This window comes from Orbicella franksi, chromosome 5 (assembly GCF_964199315.1).
Source record: "Orbicella franksi chromosome 5, jaOrbFran1.1, whole genome shotgun sequence".
NCBI classification, from domain to species: domain Eukaryota; kingdom Metazoa; phylum Cnidaria; class Anthozoa; order Scleractinia; family Merulinidae; genus Orbicella; species Orbicella franksi.
This window is the reverse complement of record NC_138149.1, coordinates 20,753,243-20,777,331: the sequence shown is the minus strand read 5'-3', so window position 1 is coordinate 20,777,331 and position 24,089 is coordinate 20,753,243. Positions and strand designations below refer to the sequence as shown.

The window sequence follows — 24,089 nt, the reverse complement described above, 5'->3', positions numbered from 1 at the left end:
TGTACCTGAGGTTGCTTCCACTGCCATTTGTGACCTTTGTAGGAATGACTCCTTTGTTCATTGTGTGACCAAACTGGGAGAAATGACAATAGTATGAGGGGCTCTTGGTATAGGAGCAAGCTAGATATAAAAAATACATATTAGTCAGCCAGTTCATTTCATCCTCCTTTGAAGTAGAGTCCATGTAAATCAAGTGACTATTATATTTTAACCACCTATTAAATTTTTGTTATGCTCTGTGACCGACCAGGTCCTTTTACAGTTGTATTACCGGTACTCACTAATTTATCCCTTCTTGACTTATAGTTTAATAACTTGGGGGAATACATATCAAACAACTCTTTTACCTCTTATCATCTTACAAAAAAAGCAGTCAGAATAATGACATTCTCAGAATATAATTCCCACTCTAGTCCACTCTTTCAGAAATTAAAAATACTTAAAGTGACTTAATATATTTATATAGTGCTTTATTTATGTACGGCTATTACTCTAATAGACTGCCATTAATTTTTGATAATTTCTTTAAGAGTATCAACAAAGTGCATCAATATCAAACCAGACTGGCGAGTAAGATTTCATACTATCTGCCAAAAGCTAGGACTAATTATGGCAAATTTAACATTTGTTTTTTCGTTGCTAAAGTTTGGAATTCCATTGATGACTCACTTAAATCTAAGAGTCGTGCTTGCTTCAAAAAGCTCTTAAAAGAATTGATTATCTCCAACTACTGACTGGTACATTGATGTACTTTAATTTTTCATTTTTTTTTTTTTTGTGTGTGTGCACACTCATTTTTTTCTTTTTTCGTTCTCTGTATGTGTGTGTGTCTGTGTGTGTGTGTGTGAATGAAATCGTGTCCTGTTTTATTTTATATATATATATTTATATATATATATATATATATATATATATATATATATATATATATATATATATATATATAGGCAATTGTGGAAAACGAGGACGGACAACTTCGGGCGAAAAAAATATATATATACAGTAAAAAATCTAAGAAATCTAAAAAAAAGTTTAAAAATTTAATAATATATAATACTATAATATACTATATAATACTATAATATATATATATATATATATATATATATATATATATATATTCTGTAACTTTATTGCAATATTTTTTTCTGCTTGGCCCAGCCACTTAGCTCGATTAGCCTTAGCTATTTCTAAGTGGTTGTGCTCTGTTTTTCATTATTTTTTCACATTGCATGTATTTATTTTTATTGTAAAATTTTTCTGGGCACGAAATAAAGATTGTTGTTGTTGTTGTTGTGGTGGTGGGGCTACCACTTGTCCAAGCACCACTGAAAAGTTGTAGGGGCATTGCTTAACCCAAAGGGTAAGGTAAACTCAAAGGAGTGCAAAGAAAATCTGTTTTCCAGAATATACGTGAATGTACTATTTTGACTATCACAGTTGTGCAACACTGAATAATTCTACATGTTCAACATTCACTTTCTCTGACGGTGTTTTCTTTGTCACTTAGAGGTGAAAAATATGACTTTTGACCACAATAAAACAGCACCAAAGAAGAGGAAAAAACAACTGCCTGCAAAGGAAATGGGAGAAGAGAGGAGATCCACATTGAGCATAAGGTATACGATGTCTTATGATATGACTGCAGCAGCCTGGCCAAGTGGTTAGAACTACAGACATGACATCTGGAGGTTGCAAATCCTGTTTTTACCACTTCCTGTGGTTGCTACTGTTTGAAGTTCAACTCCTTGGCTACCCTTGTGAATGGTGGACTGATTTGCCTCCTGCTCTTTGGGATTTTTAACTATTTACGGTGTTAGGTTACATTTTTAAATGTGTTTGCATTGACCCTGAAAAGCCCTGTTGATGAAGAGGTTTTTAAGGTATTTTAGAATTAATTATCAGGGCTGTCATAAAGGGCGATAACCTTCAACACCTGTTAATGCTGAGTATGTTTAGTGGGTCCTTGATGTTACAGGGCTTGAAAAAAGTGTTTTCCCGTTGTCTGGGACAAGTAGATTTTGTTGTGGGGTAAGTAACTCTTCATTCTCACTTGTGTAATGAGCAAGGGCACAGGCAGGTTGTCTGCCAACTAAATGCAAGAAAGGTTCACTAAGACTTGCCCAGGACAAGCAGAATTTGAGAGTTGTTTGGCTGCAGGGCAAGCTGGAATTCAAGTTTTTTTCAAGCCCTCTGCTAAAGTGAAATTCCTTTTTGTTGATTCAAGTCACCCAGAAAGTAACTAGTTTGTTATGGGTGTGAAGATAAAGGCAAGAGGTTACTCAAAGCTTAATGACAGCCTGGTATTTATGTAATGATGTAATGCAAGCATGCCACGTAGCTGATTGGACATTTACTAACTACTGCTTATTGTTTTTTTAGGCTCTTTCTAAAGAACTTTTGTACAGAGTTTTTACAAAATTGCTACAATCCACTTATGAACATAGCTAAGGTCAGTAATAATTATCTGTCAAATATGGGCAGACATTTGTAACCCCTGCAAACATTTTGTTTTGTGGCTTACAGTATGTGAACGTGAAATATCTGACAATTATTGTATTCATTAGGATAATATTAAACATGGGAGATCCCAAGAGAATGATGAAACATACTTCTTATGGGCCATGAGGTATGAGACTCTAGGATTTTTTTTCATTGACAGGCCACTCTGGAGAGAAGTGTGTAAAATGAATGTCACAGTAGTGGATGTCTGAAATTATAATTATAATTGTTGTACTGCAGCACCAAACCTGTAACCATCTATCTGCTTTTGACAATACTTTTGTCTGTGTCTATTCTCCAGTTATTGCACTGTAGCCAAACTGTTTTTAAGGCAGACGTCTTGAAGTAATGTTTTAGTTAAAAATGCTACAGAGCAGGCAGCAAGGTTTTTTATCCTGTTTAAGCATACAGTAGTGCATGACTACAGTTAAATACACAGTGGGCAAGGCTAAGCAATCTCTGTATTGAAACTAGCAAATACTTCAATCTCCTGCGTTCATTCTTACTGTGCAAGTCATGTTAGGCACGCATCCAAACAAATATGTAGTGACTTGAACAAAATCATTCTTAACTCTTTACTAGGTTTTTCATGGAATTCAGTAGGCACCATGACTTCCGAGTGGATTATATCAGGTAAAAAATATTGAACCTCCCCGGCACTGTCATGTTCGTAGCCTTGCATATCATTTCTTTTCAGTTGTCTAAACAACTGCTGTTCATTTTTGTTTTGTTCATTATTTCAGTGAGACACTGAGTGTGGTGACTTTTACTGACCTGCTAAACATTATCATCAAATTTTATGATGGCTTAGAATCAAACAAAAGTGAAGCATTCATTTGGGGGCGGAGGTAAGAATATTATACTGTCATGCTGGAATATTAACATGGGCAGGGTATTTAATGACGGGACTTTCTTTTACCATGCATATTTTATTCTGTGTAATGTTTCCTTCAAGTTACATTGTGTGACGTGTAGCTAGTCTTGGCTGTGAATGTGTGGGATTGTGAGACCATTTCCAAGTTTTTTCAGTAATGTGCAGAATGTACTTGATGTTGTTTCATTCCTCAGTTACTTGCCTCACCCGAACTCATGATTTGTAAATTAATTGATTTTTTTTCTTTGGTTTTAGTTTTATGATTGTAGAAATCTACATACTAAATTGTTCTGTGATTTATTGTAATATTAACTCACTTTAAAAATTTCTTTAGGCTTCACCTTGCAATCCAAGCTTACAAAGAGTTGCTTATGAATGTCATATCCATGGATAACTCTGAGGATGATAATCTGAGAGAAAATGCCAAGATCATTAAAGGTAAAGCTTAGTGTTCACAGCATCATGATGTTAAAACATGTTAAATGTTGAATGTTTAAGGTGGTTGATGTGCTTAGCTACAACTAGCTAGTTCTCAGGCATGCCACTTAAACTGAAAGAAACAAATATTTCAAATAAACATAACAGGCTTAAAAATCCCAACTTGTAAGAGGCAGACAAGTTGTACTTAATAAAGTACCTTACCTTAGTTACCTTAATGTAGTGGCTGGATTAAGCCTTGGTTACTTTTGGCAAATCATATTTTAACACGTTGATGTCTGTATTTCAAGAACAGTGTGATGATGTCAGAGGGGTTGTTTTTTCCTCTTTCCTTGTTGACCAGTGTTTCTTCTCTGTTATTATTTTCAACTTGGTCATGGATACCTGTGTCATTTAACTGAGCAGGTATCTATTGTTATTTGTATACACATTGCGTATCTAGAGTGTTGTGTGCATGACAGAAAAACATGTGCTCGCCCGCCATGGAGGATAGTTGAAATACAGAGTTGTGTTCTACCAAATGTTTTGGCTTATTGCCTTATGTCACAATAGTATCTTCTGTAGTTAAGTCTTCGTCTTATAATTGTGTACTTTTTGTTCCTGACTCCTCAGGCAACATTTTCTACACACCTGAATATAGGGATACATTTCTATCCCTTCTGCGGAAGTTTAACATGTCCAAACAGACCAAGTATGAATGAGTTTATTAATTCTGTTGAAAGTAATACTTTTCTTAAGTATATTCATGCAGAATACTTTCTATTGACTAGTATTTTAAACATGATCCAATTATGTTTGAACTGGTTTGGTAGGTTAAAACTTAGTCACTGTTAAATGTGTGTGTAACACGTTTCTTTTCTCTAGGGGCTACCTTAGAGACTTAATTGAAGCTTTTCATATTTTCCTGAAAATGCTGGAAAAGTACTGTGCTGGAAAATCGCACTTGGTTGTACAGGTAAGCCTGTCTTACAAGATGCTTAATGTACTTTTCACAGTCTCCTAAATTTTGAGCTGGTGCAGTAGAAATGCACCTATGATGTCTAGCGTGATACACACAGGGCTCGACTTTCAGGTAAAAATCTAGGGCCAGCTGGTCCCTAAGTTTTCAGATTTAGTCGCCAGCAAAAGTATTTCCATCAGTGAAAAGCATCAAAAGTTAGTCGCCAGTGGGGAAAAAAAAATCGTAGAGCTCTAACACATATTTTGTGGTGTATTAAAAGTAATACCAAAATCTCTCAGAAAAGGCAGCTGAAAATATTTGGTATATTTCCATTTGAAAGTTCAGTGTTTACATGTAGCCTCATGCAAAAAGTACAACCAAATATTATTCATAGAATGTAAAAGGATATCTTTAATTCTGATTTTTAGAAAAAGAAGACAGTTTCAAAGAAGAAAAAAAGAAATCAGCACTTAGGTAAGTCTAGTTAGCAGACTTGCAAGTCTTTCCAACTTAATAACTCATCATTGAACAAGTATTGCATCTCTTAATTCGCATCAACCTTGTAATCCCAAGAGAACTCAAAGAGATAGATGTTTCTAAGGTGACCCCTTACTCATCTTTCTGGTGTATTTCTAGCAGCCCCTGTAAACCTGACTGCAGAGGAAATTGAGCAGAAGTGGCAGGAGTTAGCTTCTGACCTCTCAGCCATTCTTCAGGGACATGCCGGGGAGATTCCTGAGTCAGCCATACCTTTTGATGCTGCATCTGAAGTCCCAGTTGACGAACAAAAGTGAGTTACTGGAGAGGAGAGACACTTGATGACCCATTTCCATAGTTATATTAGTCTCTACTGAGATAGCGCTCTATACAATGTTGATAATATAAGTAACTTTGCTAAGCCAACCTGCGATTACACTTTGTACTAATATTATTATTGACTCATGTCTCACTTTTTAAAAACAGAATTAATTTGTGAAAAGCTGTGTGGGGGATGGAGAGCCGAAGGATTAGTGGACAAAAAAGACGATGCCTGCAAAAGCTCCATGTCTCTCTTTTAACGTCTATTTCTTGCCTTGCAGTTTAAGTTGAAGCTCGCTCTGTTAAAGTATTGATGTACAATCCCTAGAATAGAGCAGTTAGTATGAAAATTTAATGGAACAAAGTCTTTACTAAGCATGTTGTTTCTCTTATTTAAGGACAAATGCTCTATCCCAGGTTCAAGGGTTGCTGAGAAATCAGTTGTGTGGGGAAGCTGTGGCATTGCTCAGAGCTGCAAGGTAATGGATGTCACGACCTTACAAGCACTCTAAATAAGGAATTTATAAATAAAATGGGTGAACACCATTAAAATGTTGTAATTAGAAAGCATTAAGACAAGAGTGGATAGCTCAAGGAACTGACGGAAGAGTAACCAGTAATACCTCCCAAGTAAGGAGAATTAAGAAAACCATCAGTCAGAGTAATTTATGTGTTCTTCATGTACCAATGCATTCTCAGAATTATTATTAACTGACATCAGGAGAACAGATTTGTCATTCTAGCTTGCTTTTCATGTTCACTTCAGAGATGTTTGGGCAGACGATGACCACTTTGGATCAGTTGGAATTAGTGCTGAAGATGAATTCATATGCTTGTGTGATATTTTCAAAATGGATCTTCCTTCTGGTGAGTAAATTCCCTTTGCATGCAACATTTGACCTAAGAAACATAAGATGCGTTTTAAATGTACCAGTATCTTCTAACTCTAGACTTGAAATACTCCTATGGGGTCTTGTTTGTTTTTTGTTGGTACAGTCGAACCTCGATTATCCGCACTCGTTGGGACTAGACCAAATAGTCCAGATAATTGAGCATCCAGATAATCGAAAATATGAATATTAATGAAGAACAAAACTGTTTAAATAAAGCAACATTTAATCGAGAAACAACACTTTTACAAATTGTTTGGAAAACAATATTGTCCACTGTATATCTTGAACCACCCAACTCTGAGCCAATCAGAACTCATTCAAGTGTTCTTCATTAGTTACGACGCGTGCGAGCGCTGCTTTTAAAAGCAAAACAAACTCGTTTTTGACTGCACTTTTCAATGCTATAGTTTAAAAAGAATATTGCTACGGATCTTGATCATGACTAATAAATATTCATGACAACATTGGGACTAGAGAAAAAGTGCGGATAATCAAGGTACGGATAATCGAGGTTCCATTGTACCATTTTGGCAGAGAAAATCAATTTGTAATGCATACTGTTTTGACATTTTTATAGTGGGCATTCCAAATGAAAATGAAGAAGATGAAAGAGAAGAAGAGACAAATCCAGGTCTGTGCTGCATTTTTTTTAAAGCAAAGAACTGATGTCAAAACAGCGTTTGGTCTTTGTTCCTTACAGCTGAATGCTGATCCATTTGTGGCATTAAATCTTGGGAAAAAGGCCAACTGTTTAAGGTTTCTATAATAAATATAGCTGGCTCTTTGTGTCACTCAACAGAAGAGGAAGAGATGGCCGCTGTACAGACAAGTGAAGTGGAGTTTAGCATCCAGGATTTTCTGAACAAGTAAGCTATAAAGTACTTGAGGTACAGCTCTTGAATTATGCAAACACTGGCTTTAGAATGTCAGGCATTTTATACAAACAGCATTACTGATGGCTTTATTCTGTAATTTGTCCAGTGAAAGTCAAGTAAATGACATTCAGGAAACAAATTCTTATCTTAAATAAAGGGATCAAAGAACAATGTTTTGGTCCTTTGGAAATTACAGACATTAATTAATCAGTTGTGTTTAAAGGCGCTATTTCACGGTATGTTGGGTAATTTTTTTGTGATGTTTAAAGTCACCTTCTAGTTGAGGGAAACTAGGAAATAAAAAAAAAAAACAAATGGGTAGCAGTACTTGCGAAATAGCAGGAAACAAGGGTTAGGTTTCTTTCAAGTGATTTGATTATCAAAAGGTTAGACTTTCAGACTTGCATTCTGTTGCTTCATAGACTAGCCACTCCTTCCATTCTGCGGCCATATTGCTGGCTACTGAAACACTACAAAGAGAACAAGGAAACAACAAACCATGCAATCGTTAAGATGCTTCACCGAGTAGCTGTGGACCTGAAGACTCCAGCCATGCTGTTCCAGTTGTCCCTGTTTTGCACATTCCAAAAAATTCTGTCTGATCCAGCAGCAAATCAATATAAGGTAAGCTAGCTTATCCTTGTCATTTTAAAACTCCAAAACATTCATTCTCAACCTCAGTTGTTGTGCATTTCTTTCCATGCTTTGTTGTGATTGAACATGAGGACATACTCTCTCAGCAGGCCAGGAGGGCAACTGGTTTTCATAGGCGGGAAAAACTATTTGATCTGATATTCTCTATAAGAAAATTTTCAACTAAGTAGTCAAACCAGCTGGACAAAATCGTCCTTACAGCCGGTCAATTTACCTGGTAGGTGAAGATAAAGTCTGTATACGAGCCAAGGGACTCATCAGGCCAGAGCTTATCCCGGTTGCTGTAGCATGAAGCGACTAGGAGTATTTTTATTCCCCCCTGGATGGGATGCTGGTCCATCACAGGGTTACCCCAGCATTATAGGTCGCCGGTACCCATTAATACACCTGAGTGGAGAGAGGCACTGTGAGAGTAAAGTGTCTGGCCTAAGAACACAACACAATGTCCATGGCCAGGGCTCTAACCCGGACCGCTCGATCCGCAGACAAGCGCACTAACCATGAGGCCACTATGCCTCCAAACAATCCTTGTCCTCACAACCAGTCAACTTTCCTGGTGCCTAGCCCCTAATGAAACCCCTGCAATCTCTTTTTCTTGATGATTGTTTTTCTGTACTTGAAACTGTATTATCATTTTTGATTGATATGGGAGTACAAAGTACATTGCTAAGTGAATAAAGGAACAAACAAACAAATGACTCCATGAAAAAGGCTTTGTCTTCTTGGTCCGTGCTGTAAGTTGCAGATCCCTTAACCTAATTCAGGCTCTTGGTCAGTTGGGGACAAGCCAAAAAGCGGGGGGGGGGGGGGGGGGGGCGACGAGTGGCGCCTGGGAGAGGAAGGGAGAAGGAAGATCTTTCCTCTTCTCTCTCCCAGATCGTGCTCCTCACCCACCCACGTTTTCAATAGAAAGCCTGGAACAGGCTTCAGATCCCCATTGATTTATGGCCCACGTGCTGCGCGCTTTGGCCATAAATCGAAAGGGAATAAACTCTATCCATATTGGGGTAACTTACAGTATGGACCTCCAACGCAGTTAGCTAGCGGTTTTAGCTGTCTAAATGTCAGGTTTCTTATGATTTGCTTTTATGCACAGGAAATGGTCAAGTTTTCTCGCTATATTGTTGCCAAGTTCTTTGAACTGTTGCCAAAGAGTCCAGTGCTTCTGGCTGAACTTGTAGTTTGGAAGACTTCCGGAGATTGTTATGAAATAGTCGAAGGTTATGGATCCCTTGCACTGAGGTATGAAACAGCTCTATTATCGTCTTTGGAACGACCAAGACCGTATGGTTACTTTGATAAATGTGCATTTGTTCTGCTGGGGTTGCATTTTATACAAAAAATTCTGACGAGATCTACTTTATTCCAGTTTAAATCGTACTACTCTCTCTCTCTCTCTCTGTCGCAGGTTAAAACTAATAACCATACCTACATACAGTCTTGAAAGGTTTATAAATTTGTAATCTCTTCCCTTTCCTTTGTCATCCGTGGCAGAACTTCAATTCTTGAACTACTATTGAACTGCTGTTTTATTTACCGTTTGGTATCGTAAGATTCAAAAGCGTAAAATCTCTTCATTATTTACTGTCTTGGACGCCTTTCAAGGATGTTTCGTGTGGAAGTAGTGTGGAAAGCTGCAGAGGTTTTTGCCTTGGATTCATCATGTCTCTTGTCTCAGCCCCGTGGCGTGCATTTGGCGTTCCAACGCGAAGGTCACCAAAAATTAATAATATGACCTTGATTGGTGTAGCTGAGGAATTATTCTGGTGTCGACCTTCTCTGATCAATGAAGACTAAGATGTAATTGTCAAAAGGCCCAGGTTTCAGCGGCGATAAGTCGAGAGAAGCCTCAAGTGACAACCCGAATAACTGCTGCGAAGGACACTACTATTTAGCTTATCACAATTATTACAACTTAGGCAGAGAGCGTTAGGTTGAAGAAACACTCTGTGGCTTTTACGGGACCAGGCGCCTTCATATGGAGTACATCTTGACCAAGCTAAGAAATAAATGCTTTTCAATCTAAATCTCTCAATCGTTTCATAGATCTGCAAGTCAAAGCGCATCAGTTTGGACATTCGAAGAGGAAGAGGAGTTAAGAGAACTGTATGAGCAGTACAAAGGTTCAGAAGGTATGGGTCGAATCTTTCTCTTGTGATATGGTTCTTGTTTTTGAACTTCAAGGTCACCTAGACTCTGGATTGTATCATAACCAGTTTATGCATGCCTTTCATCAGATCTGGTGGATACAATTATGGATAAGATGTCTAACGATACCAAGAGCAGACGGCAAGTAAGTTGAAATCTTTAACTTCAATATACGTTGCCTAACCGACTACATTACTGTTTCGGACTTTGAAAATCTGTGGTAGTACTGTCAAAATTTGATCTAAGACTGCTTCAACATTCGACTCGATCCAATAGAGCATTGCAGAAATAGAGTAAATTGTTATAAACATTCAAAGCTTTTGGGAATAAGGAAAAGGGCCTGAATTTTACTCTGGGCATTTTATATTTCATATACGAGAGGTCATTTCCCTCATAACAGTCGGAAGTAGAAAAATGGTTCGAATGCGTTGTTACTAGGAATTTTTTTTTTGCAATGCGCTTGTTAAAAATACCTCATGTCAAAGCAGATTTTTTGGGGGTGAGACATCAAAAACCTTTTCTACCCAGGTAAACACGGTTCATGTGTCGCAGAATCTCTTAAAGGTGACGATGTTGAAGTATTGATTAGCTCATAAGATTGCAGACTAGTGGTGTCACTTTTAAATTGCAGATCATGAACAAGCTGGTGTTAATGAAGCTGGTTACAAACAGAAAGGAGCTGCATAAGTATGCCTCAGTCTTTGTTAATGTAGAAATTTAGCTTAGGATTTGAAAGAGCAGTCTCAAGTTAAAGATGATAAGGAATAACTTGTTCTAATATACAACACTCTGTTGGGTGAGAAACCTACTCAGTTTGTCTTATTTCTTTACATCTCTCAGAAAGCCAGCAAAGAAAGGAGTATGGCCTGAAGAAGAGGTTGAACAACTGAGAGCTTTGTATGAGGAATACAAGAATTCAGAAGAGGGAGGTAACATCTTAGTACATGGTAAAATCAGTAGAGCTAACTGCTGCCAGAGGATTGGTGTACCCTCTATTTACTTTGGAATGTTCTGTTCCACCAGTCAGTGATCAGATGAAGCTGTAGGAAGAACTAGTCAATCCTCCGTAGGAAAAAAGGATGGCGACTGGTACATTTACCCATAACTCTAAGCGCACAAAATCTTTAACAACGCTCATAAGAACGTACAGAAAAGTTCTAACATCTTCAAACCTAGCATACACTATGTCGTTAGCTCAAGGACAAATATTGTAAAATATGGCTCTCTTTGTACTTTATGGGCTGTGTCAGGGTGGCATGGTATTGTGGTAAAATGTGCAGCCGCCATCTTTTTTTCCTACGAAGGATTCAATTGTTCACAGTTCTGTTGCTCCTCACTCATTCCGGCAAAAGCTTTAAAATAGAGAATCATGATAATCATATTTTTATCAGTGTAAACATTGTGAAAAATCATCAATATACTGCGTTCTTCCGTGAAATAACGGAACCTTCAGTGGTAATTTGTTTATCGTGCAGTTTCGTTGTTCCTCGTAACGAATACCTACATTTGATAGTTTACCAAAGTTATTAAAATGGGCTGATTTTGTTCTTTTCTTCTCAGATGTTGTGGAGAGAATCATGGAGCATATGCTCAATGCGTCAAGGACAAGACGTCAGGTAGATAACGTTTTGATCTACTTCTGTTAAAGTCGAACTCCTTCATACGGACACCTCTAAAGGGCACCTTGCTATAAATGTTCTTTAAAAAGTATCCTTGATACCAACAACGGAAACTACAGTGTAAACGCAGTTCCAGAGACCAAGCATCTTTTAAACTGGCAGTCTTGTACAAGGTGTTTTTTATTGCTCCAGCTCCGAGAATACCCATAACGTTAATTTGTATTCATTTGAAGTACTTTTTGGCACAACGTAAGCTGATTACAGTTTACTACAGCGTTGTAAATAACATCAAACATGTGACGTGTACTTTAATGCGAACAGTTTGGTCTGTTGTCTGTATTTGAGTTTTGACAGTAAATTGGCAAATCATTCATGATGTAATATTGCAACATAACAATACTTTAAAGTTCATATAGTTCACTGTGGTAAAAAGCACATAATACTGAGCTGAGGAAAATTGAGACGGAGTGGAAACAATAAACTTGAAAATTTTCGACTATATTTTCCAAGATGCAGCACCTGTAAACACCTAGGGATTATCAATGCCTTCGTCTGTATTGTTAGGTTGTAAACCAGCTTGTGAACATGGGGCTTGTTGAAGACCGGAAGACGCTTCGGAAGAAAAAGAAGAAGGGCAATAGAAAGAGGAAGAAGGATGATAGATTTGTAGTGGTAATTTAGTCATTGACTATTCGCATGAGCTTGGAGCTTTTCTCTCCACTTTAACTTGTTTTTGTTCTTTTAAATGATTTTTACCATCGTTGGCGAGAAAGTGAAGTGAAGTGGAGTAGTGTTGGAGCACGGCTTTCTAATTCTACCAGTCAGTTGACAGGAAGCACTAAACACGTCGCTGCATTTTGTTGTTACCGAACTGAAATCACAGTATCTTCTGAAACGGAGGCTTTCCTTCAAGTGATTTTGAGACATCCAATTACAACTGATACGGTTAAGTCTGGGGTTCTTGTTTTGCCATACATTTGCGACTGTCTAATTCACCTTAGTTGGAAACAAAAATTTAAATAGATTTGCATCGTGCCATTCCTTGATCGGAGCAACTCCTTTGAACCAACAGGTCAGGCCAAGACATGCAGGCATTGTTTCGTATCGGTGAATTTTGGTATTATCCTTATCTCCGTAACACAATATTAAATTGATAGTAATTTGATTTTAGGATGACGAGGATGAGGACAATGAAAGTGAAGGTAAACTGAATGACTACTGAAATACAATACCCCTGAACTGTTTGAAGTTCTGGGAGCTGCAGTGTAATGAGCAGAGCAGACCCTGCAATATGTAACAATCTCAGCCAGGCGTGGAAAACAACATAAAATAATATTGTTGAATCTTAGATACTTAATTTAATGACTTCATACAGTTACACGTGATTTCACATCCTTATAAAGGGATCCTGGTCAAACAATGACTTAAGCATTTATTACCAGTCTGCCAAATTTAACACATCAGCAATCCTTTTTCTTCATATTACTCCATGATAAGCAATCGCCACCAACAGCATAACGTAAAGCCAATTTTGAACCTACATAAAACGAAATACAGAGTATCGAGGTAGACATTGTTAACCCTAATTAAGAAATGATTTATTTTGTTTTGAGAAGATGGAAATAGTATCAACGAGGAAGGCTTTGACCATCCGCCAAGTTCCTCATCTGAAGAGTCAGAATCTGATGAGGCAGAAGAAGAAGCTGATGACAGTGGAGGAACTCTGAATAGCATCATCAGCAAGCTCAGTAGTGCAGGTATTAATGTTTCCAGTTTTTTTTTAAAGATCAAGTAAATTTCCTCCCTTCTGAAGTTCCTACAAGAAGGTAAATGCGGATAATGAGATCGGCTTTCTTCAAGCCTAGAATAGAATGTCAGTAGACTAGAGTAGCTTGGTTTCTGGTGAAACTTTAACTTTAAGTGCTTGGCGCAGACACCTACCTTATTCCATGAATAAAAATTGTGTGATGTTGTTTAGGATTAAGTCAACAATTGAAGTGGATTCAGTCGAACCTTCTTAGGGCTGCAGATGATAGAGAAAGTACAGGTAAACTAACTTTTATTTCCTTGCACTGTACACAGGGAAGGTCTAGGAGTTGCTAAACTAAGTAATTTTATTCTTCCAGATCTTGTATTCCGTGTAAGTTTTATCATTGACAGTAAGCAACCCAACAAGGACGACTTTTAATTGTCATGGGGCGTAACTCGGCCACTAGAATCCAAGCCACATAAGGCTTCAAAACAGCTTCGTTTGTTTCCGAACCTCCTACAGGCTGCGTCGTGTAATAAGAAGAGGAAATACGTGTCTTTTTTTTACTGTTACCAAGAAGTCACGAAGTACGGAGTACTGGCCATTATTTTCAGTAAAAGTATTTAAGAGCAAATGCCTATAAAAATTAAGCAACCAACGGCCAGAGTCGAAATTTTTTTTTCGCTTATATTTTGCTTACCGATAGCTATTGGTAAGTAACTGAACGTGATGTAGTTTGTTTCCCGAAAGGCCGCTTCAAATTGGAGGAAATCGATAAAATCTATTTTTGCTGTCGGCAACTTCAAAACAGCCAAAATTTAAGACGAAATGGGCCGTTCTCAAAACTTCACTTGCGTGCAAAAGGGAAGAAAGCGAGCTCCAATATTTTCCGATGCATTAATTCATAGCGTGTTTTACTCCTAGTTTGGTGGTAGATATTCAACTTAGCAGTAATCTGGACGGCAAACAATATTTTAGAACTGCTTTATTCTTAACCGACAAAATTTTACATTTTAGCTGACAGTCGCGATTAAAATTTTAGGCATGTGCTACACCTTGGTTTACTCTGAGACTCAAGCCATAAGGTCTTTAAGCATTGTACTAAGACATATGTAAAAACTGACCTGGGTAATTCAATTTGTGTTTCACACGAACTCTCCAAAGTTGAACAAAATTTGGTTGAAGTATGAGACATCTGAATAATTAACATAAACGTCTTGTTATTTCTGAAACGGAACGATAACATTTTCTTAGCCGAAATTTAACATATTTCTTAAGTATGTATCTTATCAATGCAAGCATTAAATTGAGCAAAGTTTTGTTGGCTTCTTAAATGAATCTGACTGATGTTGCCACCCTCTAAAATACAACAGAGTTACAAATTGAGGAGATAAACCGATAAGGCGCGGTGTTGCGTGACAAAGAACAAAATCCATCTGTCCGCTCCGGGTGACTGAAAAAAAGGGATTGTTAATATTAAAAGAGCAGAAAAAAAACAAAAACAAAAACAAAAACAAAATTGTTGAAAACCTCTTAGACTTTTTGACCATTATATCTATTTGTATCATTACGATTAAATATTTTGAAAAAGATACAGTCTGGCTGGTACTTAATTTAATTTTAAAACAGTCAGTTTTTGACACCTGCGTCAGTAAACTTAAAGAACTGAAAACACGGAAACTGGTTCAAGTTATCAAGGAACTATGGAAAATAGTTGCTCATTTCTTTCGATTGTGGAAGGCCAATGTGGTCACGATAGAAGAGACAGGAACAGAGCAAAGGAATGTATTCGATTACTTAGCTGTCAGCAGGATGTAACCGGCCACAAGGCGATGTTTGCGTTTCACGGCATAGATAATGAAGTTGAGTTGATTCTAGCGAGAGCATCCATCTTCTTCTTTCCCCGAAATATTGACCAGATGACAGTATGTCCAGCACATAGAGCATCGCTAGGTATTGGATGGACACGCCGAGTTCCGGACAAGTGTAAAGTGCCTTCAATACTATCTCATCATAGCGGGGATATCAGCAAAAGACCAAAAGCAGATAGAGGTTTAAGCAAAGCGGACTCCTACGCAGTGTTACAAGAAACTGGAGTTTTTCTTGCTGTTGGCTCAGGTTTGTACTCTTTAAAATATAAGTATCAATATTGTTGTTATTCTCGACGAAAGTGTCAGTAAAATGAATGTTTAATCAGAGTTCTAATTTTTGTTTATTTGAGCTGCAACGCCATTAGTTGCAATGCCGTGATTCAAATAAAACGTAATTAATACAACGAGGTTTTAACCTTAGAAATATCTCAGAAAAGGTGATAGTTTGTTTGTTTGTAGGTTTGTCTAGATCTGTTTCAGTTAAGGCTGTTACAAGCCTTTGGGATGCAGAAGACGATGAGATTGAGAGACGAAAGAGCGAGGGGCTTGGGGCGAGGAGCTTTCGCGCGCTGTACTCTTCCCTATTCATTTTCTCGTACGCTTTTTTTTTTCTGTCGAATACCTTTGCACTGTCTGTTTCCCAATTAACCAGACGAGTCGCCAGAAACAGGCTAATTTTAATCGGGTGTTGACAATTATAATAAAAACTGTGCTGTGATTATTTTGATCGTAGGCGTATGCCCTAAATGCAGGAAAATGTTGAGTAGAATGAGAACTGAGACAGTAACCCCAGAAGTGGCTTTTGAGGATAGGTAAGTCACGTTTCAAATGGAAGAGCTGTCTTTGGTAAGAGAAGATTAGTTGACGTTCAAGCATTGATGACGGAAAACCAGTTTGAGAAACAGTAACACTATCATCAACTATCCCCGCCCTCTTAAACACCAACCCAACTCTAATTAACACTGCAGTTAATGGTTTCCCGCATTTCATGTGTTAAATGTATGGCTCATGTATTTACCATTCAGGTCCTTTCTAATAAGAGGAGGTTTCTTTCTAGGTTAATTGTTTAATTACATCAATTTACTACAGGATGAAACAAAACTGAGTACAACAGATAATCCAGTGGTAGAAAGCACACCTTCGTCTCTCTATCTCCCCGATCCTCAGACTCCAGCAACAAGTGCCTTCTCTCAGACTCCAGCAACAAGTGTCTACTCCCCAACAGACGTAGATGATCCCCTCACACCAGAATGTAAAGCACTTGAAAAGCTAAATTCCTTTCTAGAAAGCAGGGACATAAGTCCTGTAAGACATCCTATGAAGACTCAATGGGAAGAGGCTAGCGAACGAACAAAGCGTCGTCACACACGTAAAGCAAAACAAGCGGTTGATGCTGTGTTAGACGAAGTGGCACCAAATCAGAGCGATCAACTTTGGCAGTCACTGGTTACATCCAAATCTTTGGGACAACACCCTTTTAGTGAAGATGAGGTGCGCGCAGATGAAGTGCTGATGCAGGCACTGGCAGAATGCTACAGGAATGCTAATAACTGGCAAACCAGGAGACAAATACTATCTATAATGGCGGACAAGGTCTCATACAAAGCGCTTCAAAGATGGATTCCAAACCTGACGAGGTATCGATTCAGTGAAGCAAGAAAGCATATCCTGGTCGAGGGCAGAGGTGTTGCACCATCGCTGCAGTCATCCCAGACGTGGATGGCAGTATCTCAAACTCAATTGGACCACTTTCTGGACTTTATAACGAGCCCTCATGTGATCCAGGACCTTCCTTTCGGGGAGAAATCAATAAAACTGTCAACTAAAGAAAACATCACAGTACCAAATGTTATCCGCATGATAATACCAGAGTCTATAGTCAAGCAGTATTTGACTTACTCACAGGAATGTGGCTTCACTCCATTGAGCCGAAGAACACTCTTGAGAATCCTGACTGTTTGTTCCGCCTCTGTACGAAAGTCTCTCCAAGGTCTCGATTATATAAGTTCTGCAGGTAGTCAAGCCTTCGACGATCTCGCGGACGTAGTAAACAGATTGGGCGATGAATTTATGGGTATGACTTGGGCAAGGGAACAAAAGGAACGCCTGAAGTCTGCAAAGCGTTATCTAAAGGTCGATTTTAAGGTAAAATTGAAAGTACTTTATGATATGCATTTATAGAGATTTTGACAAACAGGGTCATGCTTGAGAAAAAAGACACGCCCTGTAATAACTTAGTTTCATATAGGGCCATATATAGGGCCATAAGGGAGGCTGCAGTCTCGACTGTTTTTATGCACCCTATTGAAATAAAGTGCCATCATCAACGTGGTGTGATGACGTCATCAGTCACGTGACTTTGTCTAAAAGTGCATTTTATCTCAGTGCGAGGACTTGGAAAGCACTTCACAAAATTGAAAGGGTAATGTTATAGCGCATTTAGAAATGGCTAGGTGACTTCTGCAGTCTCTCAAATAGGGGAGCTGTTTGCCTGAGCGGAAAAAGTGGGAGACTAGGTTGGGGAATATATCTTTTCTTTGTTGGAACGTACAGAAACTTAGACTAGCGTATTAGACTAGCGTATTGGTCAATGTTTTTTTATGAAAAAACACTATGCGATCTTGAGGTTGTTACGTCACTGGTCACATGATTAGAACGTTCGAATTTTTTTAAAGATGGCTTTAAAATTGCACTTCTCCTCGTTAGTGAAGCATATTTTACTTCATATGTTGACCTAGGCAAATAAAAGGTGATTATTTATGACTGATATTGTCTTTGCAGGTGCACGTGTCGAAGCAATCCAACATTCCAGACCATTGCAGAGCATATGCCCTGAGTGATCCAAAGGACAAGGATTATCAGATGACCTGTCCACATGACCATCTAGACACCTGCGATCGTTGTGAGTTGCTTACGTCAGTTCTGGCTGATATACACGACGCCCTTGAGAAGATGTCTGATAGCAATGTGTCACGTGACGTCATAGAAGAGTTGGTCTTTATTGAAGGTCAGGCTAAGCAAAATATCTTGGCATGGAAAGCACACCTACTCCGATGTGTTAATCAGGATGAAGCTCGACTAGAGGTGATTAATGCTCTCGATGAAAGTTCGGTACTTCTTGTACAGGACTGGGCCATGAAGTTTTTACCAAGAAAGTTCAGAGAAAGCCAAAGTGATCGGTTCGCTAAGAGAGGAATGTCCTGGCACATTACTGCAGCTACTCGGCGGGCAGAAAACAAAGAATTGCAGATGATGACATTTGTACACGTTTTCCAAACCTGCAACCAAGACAACTGCGCGGTGCTTTCAATTATGAAGGATGTCATTGGAAAGCTGAAGTCACTCTTGCCTCAACTGAAATCTGTCTTTTATAGGCAGGACAATGCTGGCTGCTACCACTGTGGGGCTACTATAATGGGAGCCAGCTTTGCAAGTCGCTGTCATGGAGTTACCGTGAAACGCCTGGACTTCTCGGATCCAAAGGGCCTTGTGACAGAAAGGCAGCATCACTCAAATCGCACATGAGAGTCCACCTTAACCAAGGTTTAACATCGAGACTTCCAAGGAAATGGTAGACGCTATCCAGTCATCAGGGGGTGTTCCTGGAGTCGATGCTACATTATGCAGATCATTGCAAAACCAAAAACCCTCTTTGAATGTGAAGATCCCAGGCGTGAGTTTGATTTCCAATATTGAATACAACGACGGAAGCCTGACGGTCTGGAAGGCATATGGAATAGGACCTGGTAAATGCATAAGACTTTCAGAGCTGACTACTCCGCAGGTGGTGCAGGCTCCAGATCTTGTGAAATGTGATGGAGATACAGCCGAGAGAATGCCAAATGCATACTTCATTAAAGTGAAGTCCAGGCCTCAGCCTCGCCCCAGGTGCTGATTCTCAGAGATGTTCAGATACTGAGGAGGAGCCTGTGGGTGATACCTCGACTGTTCCTCTTTTTTCCTGTCCGGAGGAAGGATGTGTGAAAACGTATCAAAGATTTTCTTCCTTACAGTACCATCTGGATCTTGGAAAACACGATCGTGCGTTAGAGAATGAGACACTTCTTGACAGAGCAGTGCTCGGTTACGCAGACAGACTACAGGAGCAGTTCTGTGGTATACCGCAGATACAAGTTAGAAAGCGACTAAATCTCACAAGTCAGCCGTGTTTACCGATGAGATGGGCCCTGAAGTCTAGTCATGTTCGAAGAACAAGATTTACAGCAAAGCAGAAAGATTAGTTGACCAGTAAATTCCGTATTGGAGAGACGACTGGCCAGAAAGCGGATGCAGCGTCTGTAGCCAAGTCCATGATGACTGCCAGGGACAGCAATGGAAACCGGCTTTTTACAAGTTCTGAATTTCTGACGGGCCAGCAAGTTTCAAGTTTCTTCTCAAGGCTAGCCTCAAAGCGCACACTTGAAAATGACGAAATGACGAAGAGTGATATTGAAGAAAACCAGAACGTAGAGGACGAGGAAGCCTTCAGCGAGCTCAGAAGTGAGATCCTTCAAGAAGTTGCCCTCAGTCACCCCATCTGCTATGACAGTTATAACATTTGCGAACTTATTGCAGATTCAAAGCTGTCGAAATTTTCAATTCAGATGCTTCAGAATATCTGTGAGCACTTTGATATCCCGATAAACGACATCAAAGTGAAGAGGAAAGCTCCTTACATCGAGAGGCTGATCACCTTTGGCAAAAAAATGCACCTGTCAGGGAAAAGTTTAAATCGCTTTTGGTTAAAACGATATCTGTGATATGTCAGAACATTTGCCGGTCTGAAAGACTTGCCTATATATGAAGGTCAACCAAGAAACATCGGCATGATTGTAATAAAGAGTACAGCGCCTGACACGAAAAGTCTCATAGAAAACTCAACACAAGAGATTGTTTACGATTGTTTGTTTTAAATTTTGTATAAAGTTTCCCCCAGTTTTGTTCTCTTTATTGATTCAAGCAAAATGGTATTGCGAACATATGTGGAGTCGCAGACTAGAACACTGTATTTAAAAAAAACCCAATCATTTGCGACTTGATGAACAGTCGAATTATGAAGAAATGGATGTTAGAGAATTACAAAGTGTCTGCTTAAAGTAAAATCTGAAACAACGCAAACAGGTCCTTTTTCGCGTCGTTGTTTCTCTACACCCTCCCGGTGGGAATAATTTTGTTCTGTCACGCAACGCTACGGCAATCAAAGACAAATGTGCCCTTGGGTAATGGAACGTTTAGCTGAAATATATTTTGGGCTTTTTGAAAGCTTAAACTTTGAAAGTGTACAAGATGTAAAATTTGGACGGAAAAAAGGATTGATCGAATCTAATATTTCCTCGATTCAAGTCTACGGGTGAAGTTAGAAGGTTCGCTGCCTCGAGTTCGTTGAGCATTGGGAAGAAGAACTGACACGGATAACCAGGAAGCAACTTGCCTGGGGCAAATTTAAAGTCAGCCAGGAAAGGGTAAGACATTAAGGTAATTTTGTATTTTGAAATCTAAAAACAAGTTCTTGCGAGTCATGTTTTCAACAGTAGCGGCAAGCCGTCGTAATTGTAAACACCAACAAACCGCCAAGGTCTCATATTTCAACCAAATTTTGTTCAACTTTGGAGAGTTCGTGTGAAGCACAAATTGAATTACACAGGTCAGTTTTTACATATGTCTTAGTACAATGCTTAAAGACCTTATGGCTTGAGTCTCAGAGTAAACCAAGGTGTAGCACATACCTAAAATTTTAATCGCGACTGTCAGCTAAAATGTAAAATTTTGTCGGTTAAGAATAAAGCAGTTCTAAAATATTATTGTTTGCCGTCCAGATTACTGCTAAGTTGAATATCTACCACCAAACTAGAAGTAAAACACTCTATGAATTAATGCATCGGAAAATATTTGAGCTCGCTTTCTTCCCTTTTGCATGCAAGCGAAGTTTTGAGAACGGCCCATTTCGTCTTAAATTTTGGCTGTTCTGAAGTTGCCGACAGCAAAAATAGATTTTATCGATTTCCTTCAATTTGAAGCGGCCTTTCTGAAAATAAACTACATCACGTTTAGTTACTTACCAATAGCTACTGATGAGAAAAATATCAGCGAAAAAAAATTTTCGGCTCTGGCCACGAAATTTCAGTTTTGCTTGATTTTTCCTGGCATTGGCTCTTAACGTTTATTTTATTATTTCCATAGATAAGGAAAAATGGCAGCCACTCCCACTGGTGACCATTACCGAAGAGAATGAAGAGGCACTGGGTAACAAGCTGTTCCGACAAGCGTTAAAGAAAGTTGGTCTGAAGCCTCCAGCAACTGAGCAGGTGGGTTGGAGCTGCTGAATACATCCTGTGCTTGGCTTAAAAGCAACAGCCGAAGCTCGAGGAAAAGTATCCAATCTTTCCTGTAGCCTTAAATCTGCGAAAACGAGCATAGATTTTAGCAGCAAATTTGGCCATTTTAGCTTTGCCAACGTGAAAACCATTTTGTTTTTGTCATGTTTCTTTACAGATTACACTACAATTGAAAATCACCGGCTCTTTACCAAAGTCACAAATCCTGGTTCACAAGAATTTATGGTATTTAAAACTAACATAGTTGACTCTATCATTAGGAAACCTTTTGGCGAATCCCAGTCATTCTAACCCCAGAAAAGCTGAGAAGAGCAGCAAAGGACCTTGATGGAAGGGAAGAAGACGGAGAAGGTATCAAAATTGAAAGCCACTTCATGTATAGTGTCCAGTGGTGATATATCGCTTTGTTGCGATATGACTTATGGCGATCACTCGAGCACTCCGAGTCATTTATTAAAGGAGAATGGATGCGCCGCATAATGTTCACACTGAGATCGCTTTTAAAACTCTCCTTACAAATTTACGTGATTGAATAATCACTAGCACCTCAAGTGGTGGGTCTTTCATGTTATGACTATTGACATGGATTCCACACAAAATGCTAATTTATTTGATTTGTTTCTACATCATGGTGTAAAGGTGCACCGTGTTGGACGCGAATTTCCCTTCGCTAATAATAGCAAACTAGAGGACAAATTGACTTTCGATTTACACTGCTAATATTAACATATAAATATGAACATGCACCCCAGCGGGATACGGCAGGGTGAAAGAAACTAGAAAACCGAGCGCGCGTTACTGCCTTCGAGCTGGGAAACCTGTAGTCCGCGCTTGGCTCCAAGATTTTATTTCCGCTCTCTCTATATGTCCTACTAGAGAGGCTGCTGTTTATATCACTGAGATCATAACAAAGAACCCAGTCACGGGATCTCTCCGTCTATCGTTCGCCTGTACCGTAACATGTCTTCATTGTTTTCTCGCCATTGTTAGGTCACGATGCAATTCCAGTAACACCGTCAGTTACCAGTAAAAGCAAGTCACGTAAAGAGACTTTAGCTGCACTTGCTGCCGCACAGAAAAACAAGAAATCAGCGTCAAGTCGAAAACGGAAGGAGAGGAATCGCTCTACTCAGGCAAAGAGGACAGGAGGAAAAGAATGGAGAAAGACGGTGAATGAAATTGGACCAGACGATAACACAGCCAATGACAACGAAAGGTGTGTGGCGTTATATTTAGTGGTCAATGTTATTTTCAACTGTGGTATGAACCTGTATTGGAAAATTGTGGTATTCACCGCAACGTAGATTCTTCTAGTAACTACAAATGAAAGTGTAAGTGCAGAAAACTATGAACAACTGGGTATGTACGATTTTGTTTCGATTTTTCTGAAGTTGCAAGCAATCTACAACTCATGAAGGTGTCAGCTGATCTATCATGGGTAAAATCACTATTATGTGTGTAAAGTAAATCTTGCCTTATGATCAAGTGGTCAAAGGATTGATAACGCCATCCACTGAACAAATCGCTATCTAGTGTTTAAGTGTTGAAAAAACTTACTACTGGATAGTGCGTTATCCTCCACTCTTTGAACATATGGGCCAGCAAAAACCATCGTATGTTGCAATTCTTCACAGTCCCAGGATTCGTCGTTTGACCTTTTTGCAGTTTGTAGTCGGGCGCTAAACAGTTAGACAGTTTATTGTCTTCGATTTTGGGAAACAAATGTATGTCTTTCTTTACCACAGTGACGAGGAATCAGGGGACAAGGGAGATGCGGAGCACAAACAATCGGGATTGCTCTCGCCCTCTGGGGAACAAAATAGTAGCAGCGGAGGAAAATCTTCTAAGAGAGGTAAACGTCGAGTAAGAGCACTGGATGATAGCGATGAAGATGGCACTGGATTAGACAACGTTCTTCAAAACGGAGACAAGTCTGGTGAGAGTGAAGATGACGAGGGAGCGGACAAAGAAAATACTCAAGCTACGAAGAAGGCTACAACATCAGATAGTGATGATGGTGATGATTTAGAATACAGCAGAAATATATCAGACAGTGAAGATGTTAATAACAATGCTGACAAGAGTCAAAGCGAGGCTGGGAAGAAACGGCCGAGAGATGATAACGATGATGAGAGTAGTGATGATGACGAGGAATTCAACTTGCCACTAAATTTTCACAAGAAAGCCAGGCGTGTTCTAGTTGACGATGATGACGATTAAAGAAACGACCAACTGAAGAGCAAGACTTTAAATTACAGCGTCGAAAGTGTGATACGATTCTTGATGTTTCCATTAAACAGCTCTTATAACAGATGGCTCCGGTCACTCACCTTCTATTTTGTTAAAGGAAACCAGCAGTGTTGTAACATTGATTTCTGATCGTCTTTTGAAT

The 24,089-nt window shown here is 39.0% G+C and overlaps 2 protein-coding genes across 4 annotated transcripts in view; both read left to right on the top strand.

Moving 5' to 3' along the window:
* Positions 1-24,006, top strand: part of LOC145486673 (protein timeless homolog) — a 37,798-nt gene extending 13,792 nt beyond the window's left edge. For 2 of the 3 annotated variants that reach the window (XM_081465383.1, XM_081465381.1), the window contains 29 exons: positions 1,511-1,619; positions 2,383-2,452; positions 2,568-2,629; positions 3,085-3,135; positions 3,246-3,350; positions 3,711-3,814; positions 4,427-4,505; positions 4,679-4,769; positions 5,183-5,228; positions 5,391-5,544; positions 5,951-6,031; positions 6,319-6,419; positions 7,023-7,076; positions 7,245-7,311; positions 7,743-7,944; positions 9,071-9,216; positions 10,021-10,106; positions 10,212-10,267; positions 10,754-10,809; positions 10,963-11,051; positions 11,683-11,738; positions 12,306-12,413; positions 12,913-12,943; positions 13,358-13,498; positions 13,720-13,788; positions 21,543-21,667; positions 21,958-22,048; positions 22,688-22,913; positions 23,443-24,006. In XM_081465383.1, coding sequence (XP_081321509.1) covers positions 1,511-1,619; positions 2,383-2,452; positions 2,568-2,629; positions 3,085-3,135; positions 3,246-3,350; positions 3,711-3,814; positions 4,427-4,505; positions 4,679-4,769; positions 5,183-5,228; positions 5,391-5,544; positions 5,951-6,031; positions 6,319-6,419; positions 7,023-7,076; positions 7,245-7,311; positions 7,743-7,944; positions 9,071-9,216; positions 10,021-10,106; positions 10,212-10,267; positions 10,754-10,809; positions 10,963-11,051; positions 11,683-11,738; positions 12,306-12,413; positions 12,913-12,943; positions 13,358-13,498; positions 13,720-13,788; positions 21,543-21,667; positions 21,958-22,048; positions 22,688-22,913; positions 23,443-23,917 — 3,131 coding nt within the window. In that variant the 3' untranslated portion in view covers positions 23,918-24,006. The remainder of the gene's footprint in view (positions 1-1,510; positions 1,620-2,382; positions 2,453-2,567; positions 2,630-3,084; positions 3,136-3,245; positions 3,351-3,710; positions 3,815-4,426; positions 4,506-4,678; positions 4,770-5,182; positions 5,229-5,390; positions 5,545-5,950; positions 6,032-6,318; positions 6,420-7,022; positions 7,077-7,244; positions 7,312-7,742; positions 7,945-9,070; positions 9,217-10,020; positions 10,107-10,211; positions 10,268-10,753; positions 10,810-10,962; positions 11,052-11,682; positions 11,739-12,305; positions 12,414-12,912; positions 12,944-13,357; positions 13,499-13,719; positions 13,789-21,542; positions 21,668-21,957; positions 22,049-22,687; positions 22,914-23,442) is intronic. The other variant, XM_081465382.1, reaches the window with a different exon arrangement.
* Positions 13,824-17,576, top strand: LOC145486692 (uncharacterized). The gene has a single exon (XM_081465405.1). The coding sequence runs from the start codon at positions 16,680-16,682 to the stop codon at positions 17,541-17,543; it is 864 nt and encodes a 287-aa protein (XP_081321531.1). The 5' UTR covers positions 13,824-16,679; the 3' UTR covers positions 17,544-17,576.
* Positions 24,007-24,089: the final 83 nt, after the last annotated feature.

What these genes read in the sequence shown, in the direction of transcription:
- LOC145486692 (XM_081465405.1), top strand. Translation starts at nt 16,680, where the DNA reads ATGAAGACTCAATGGGAAGAGGCTAGCGAACGAACAAAGCGTCGTCAC.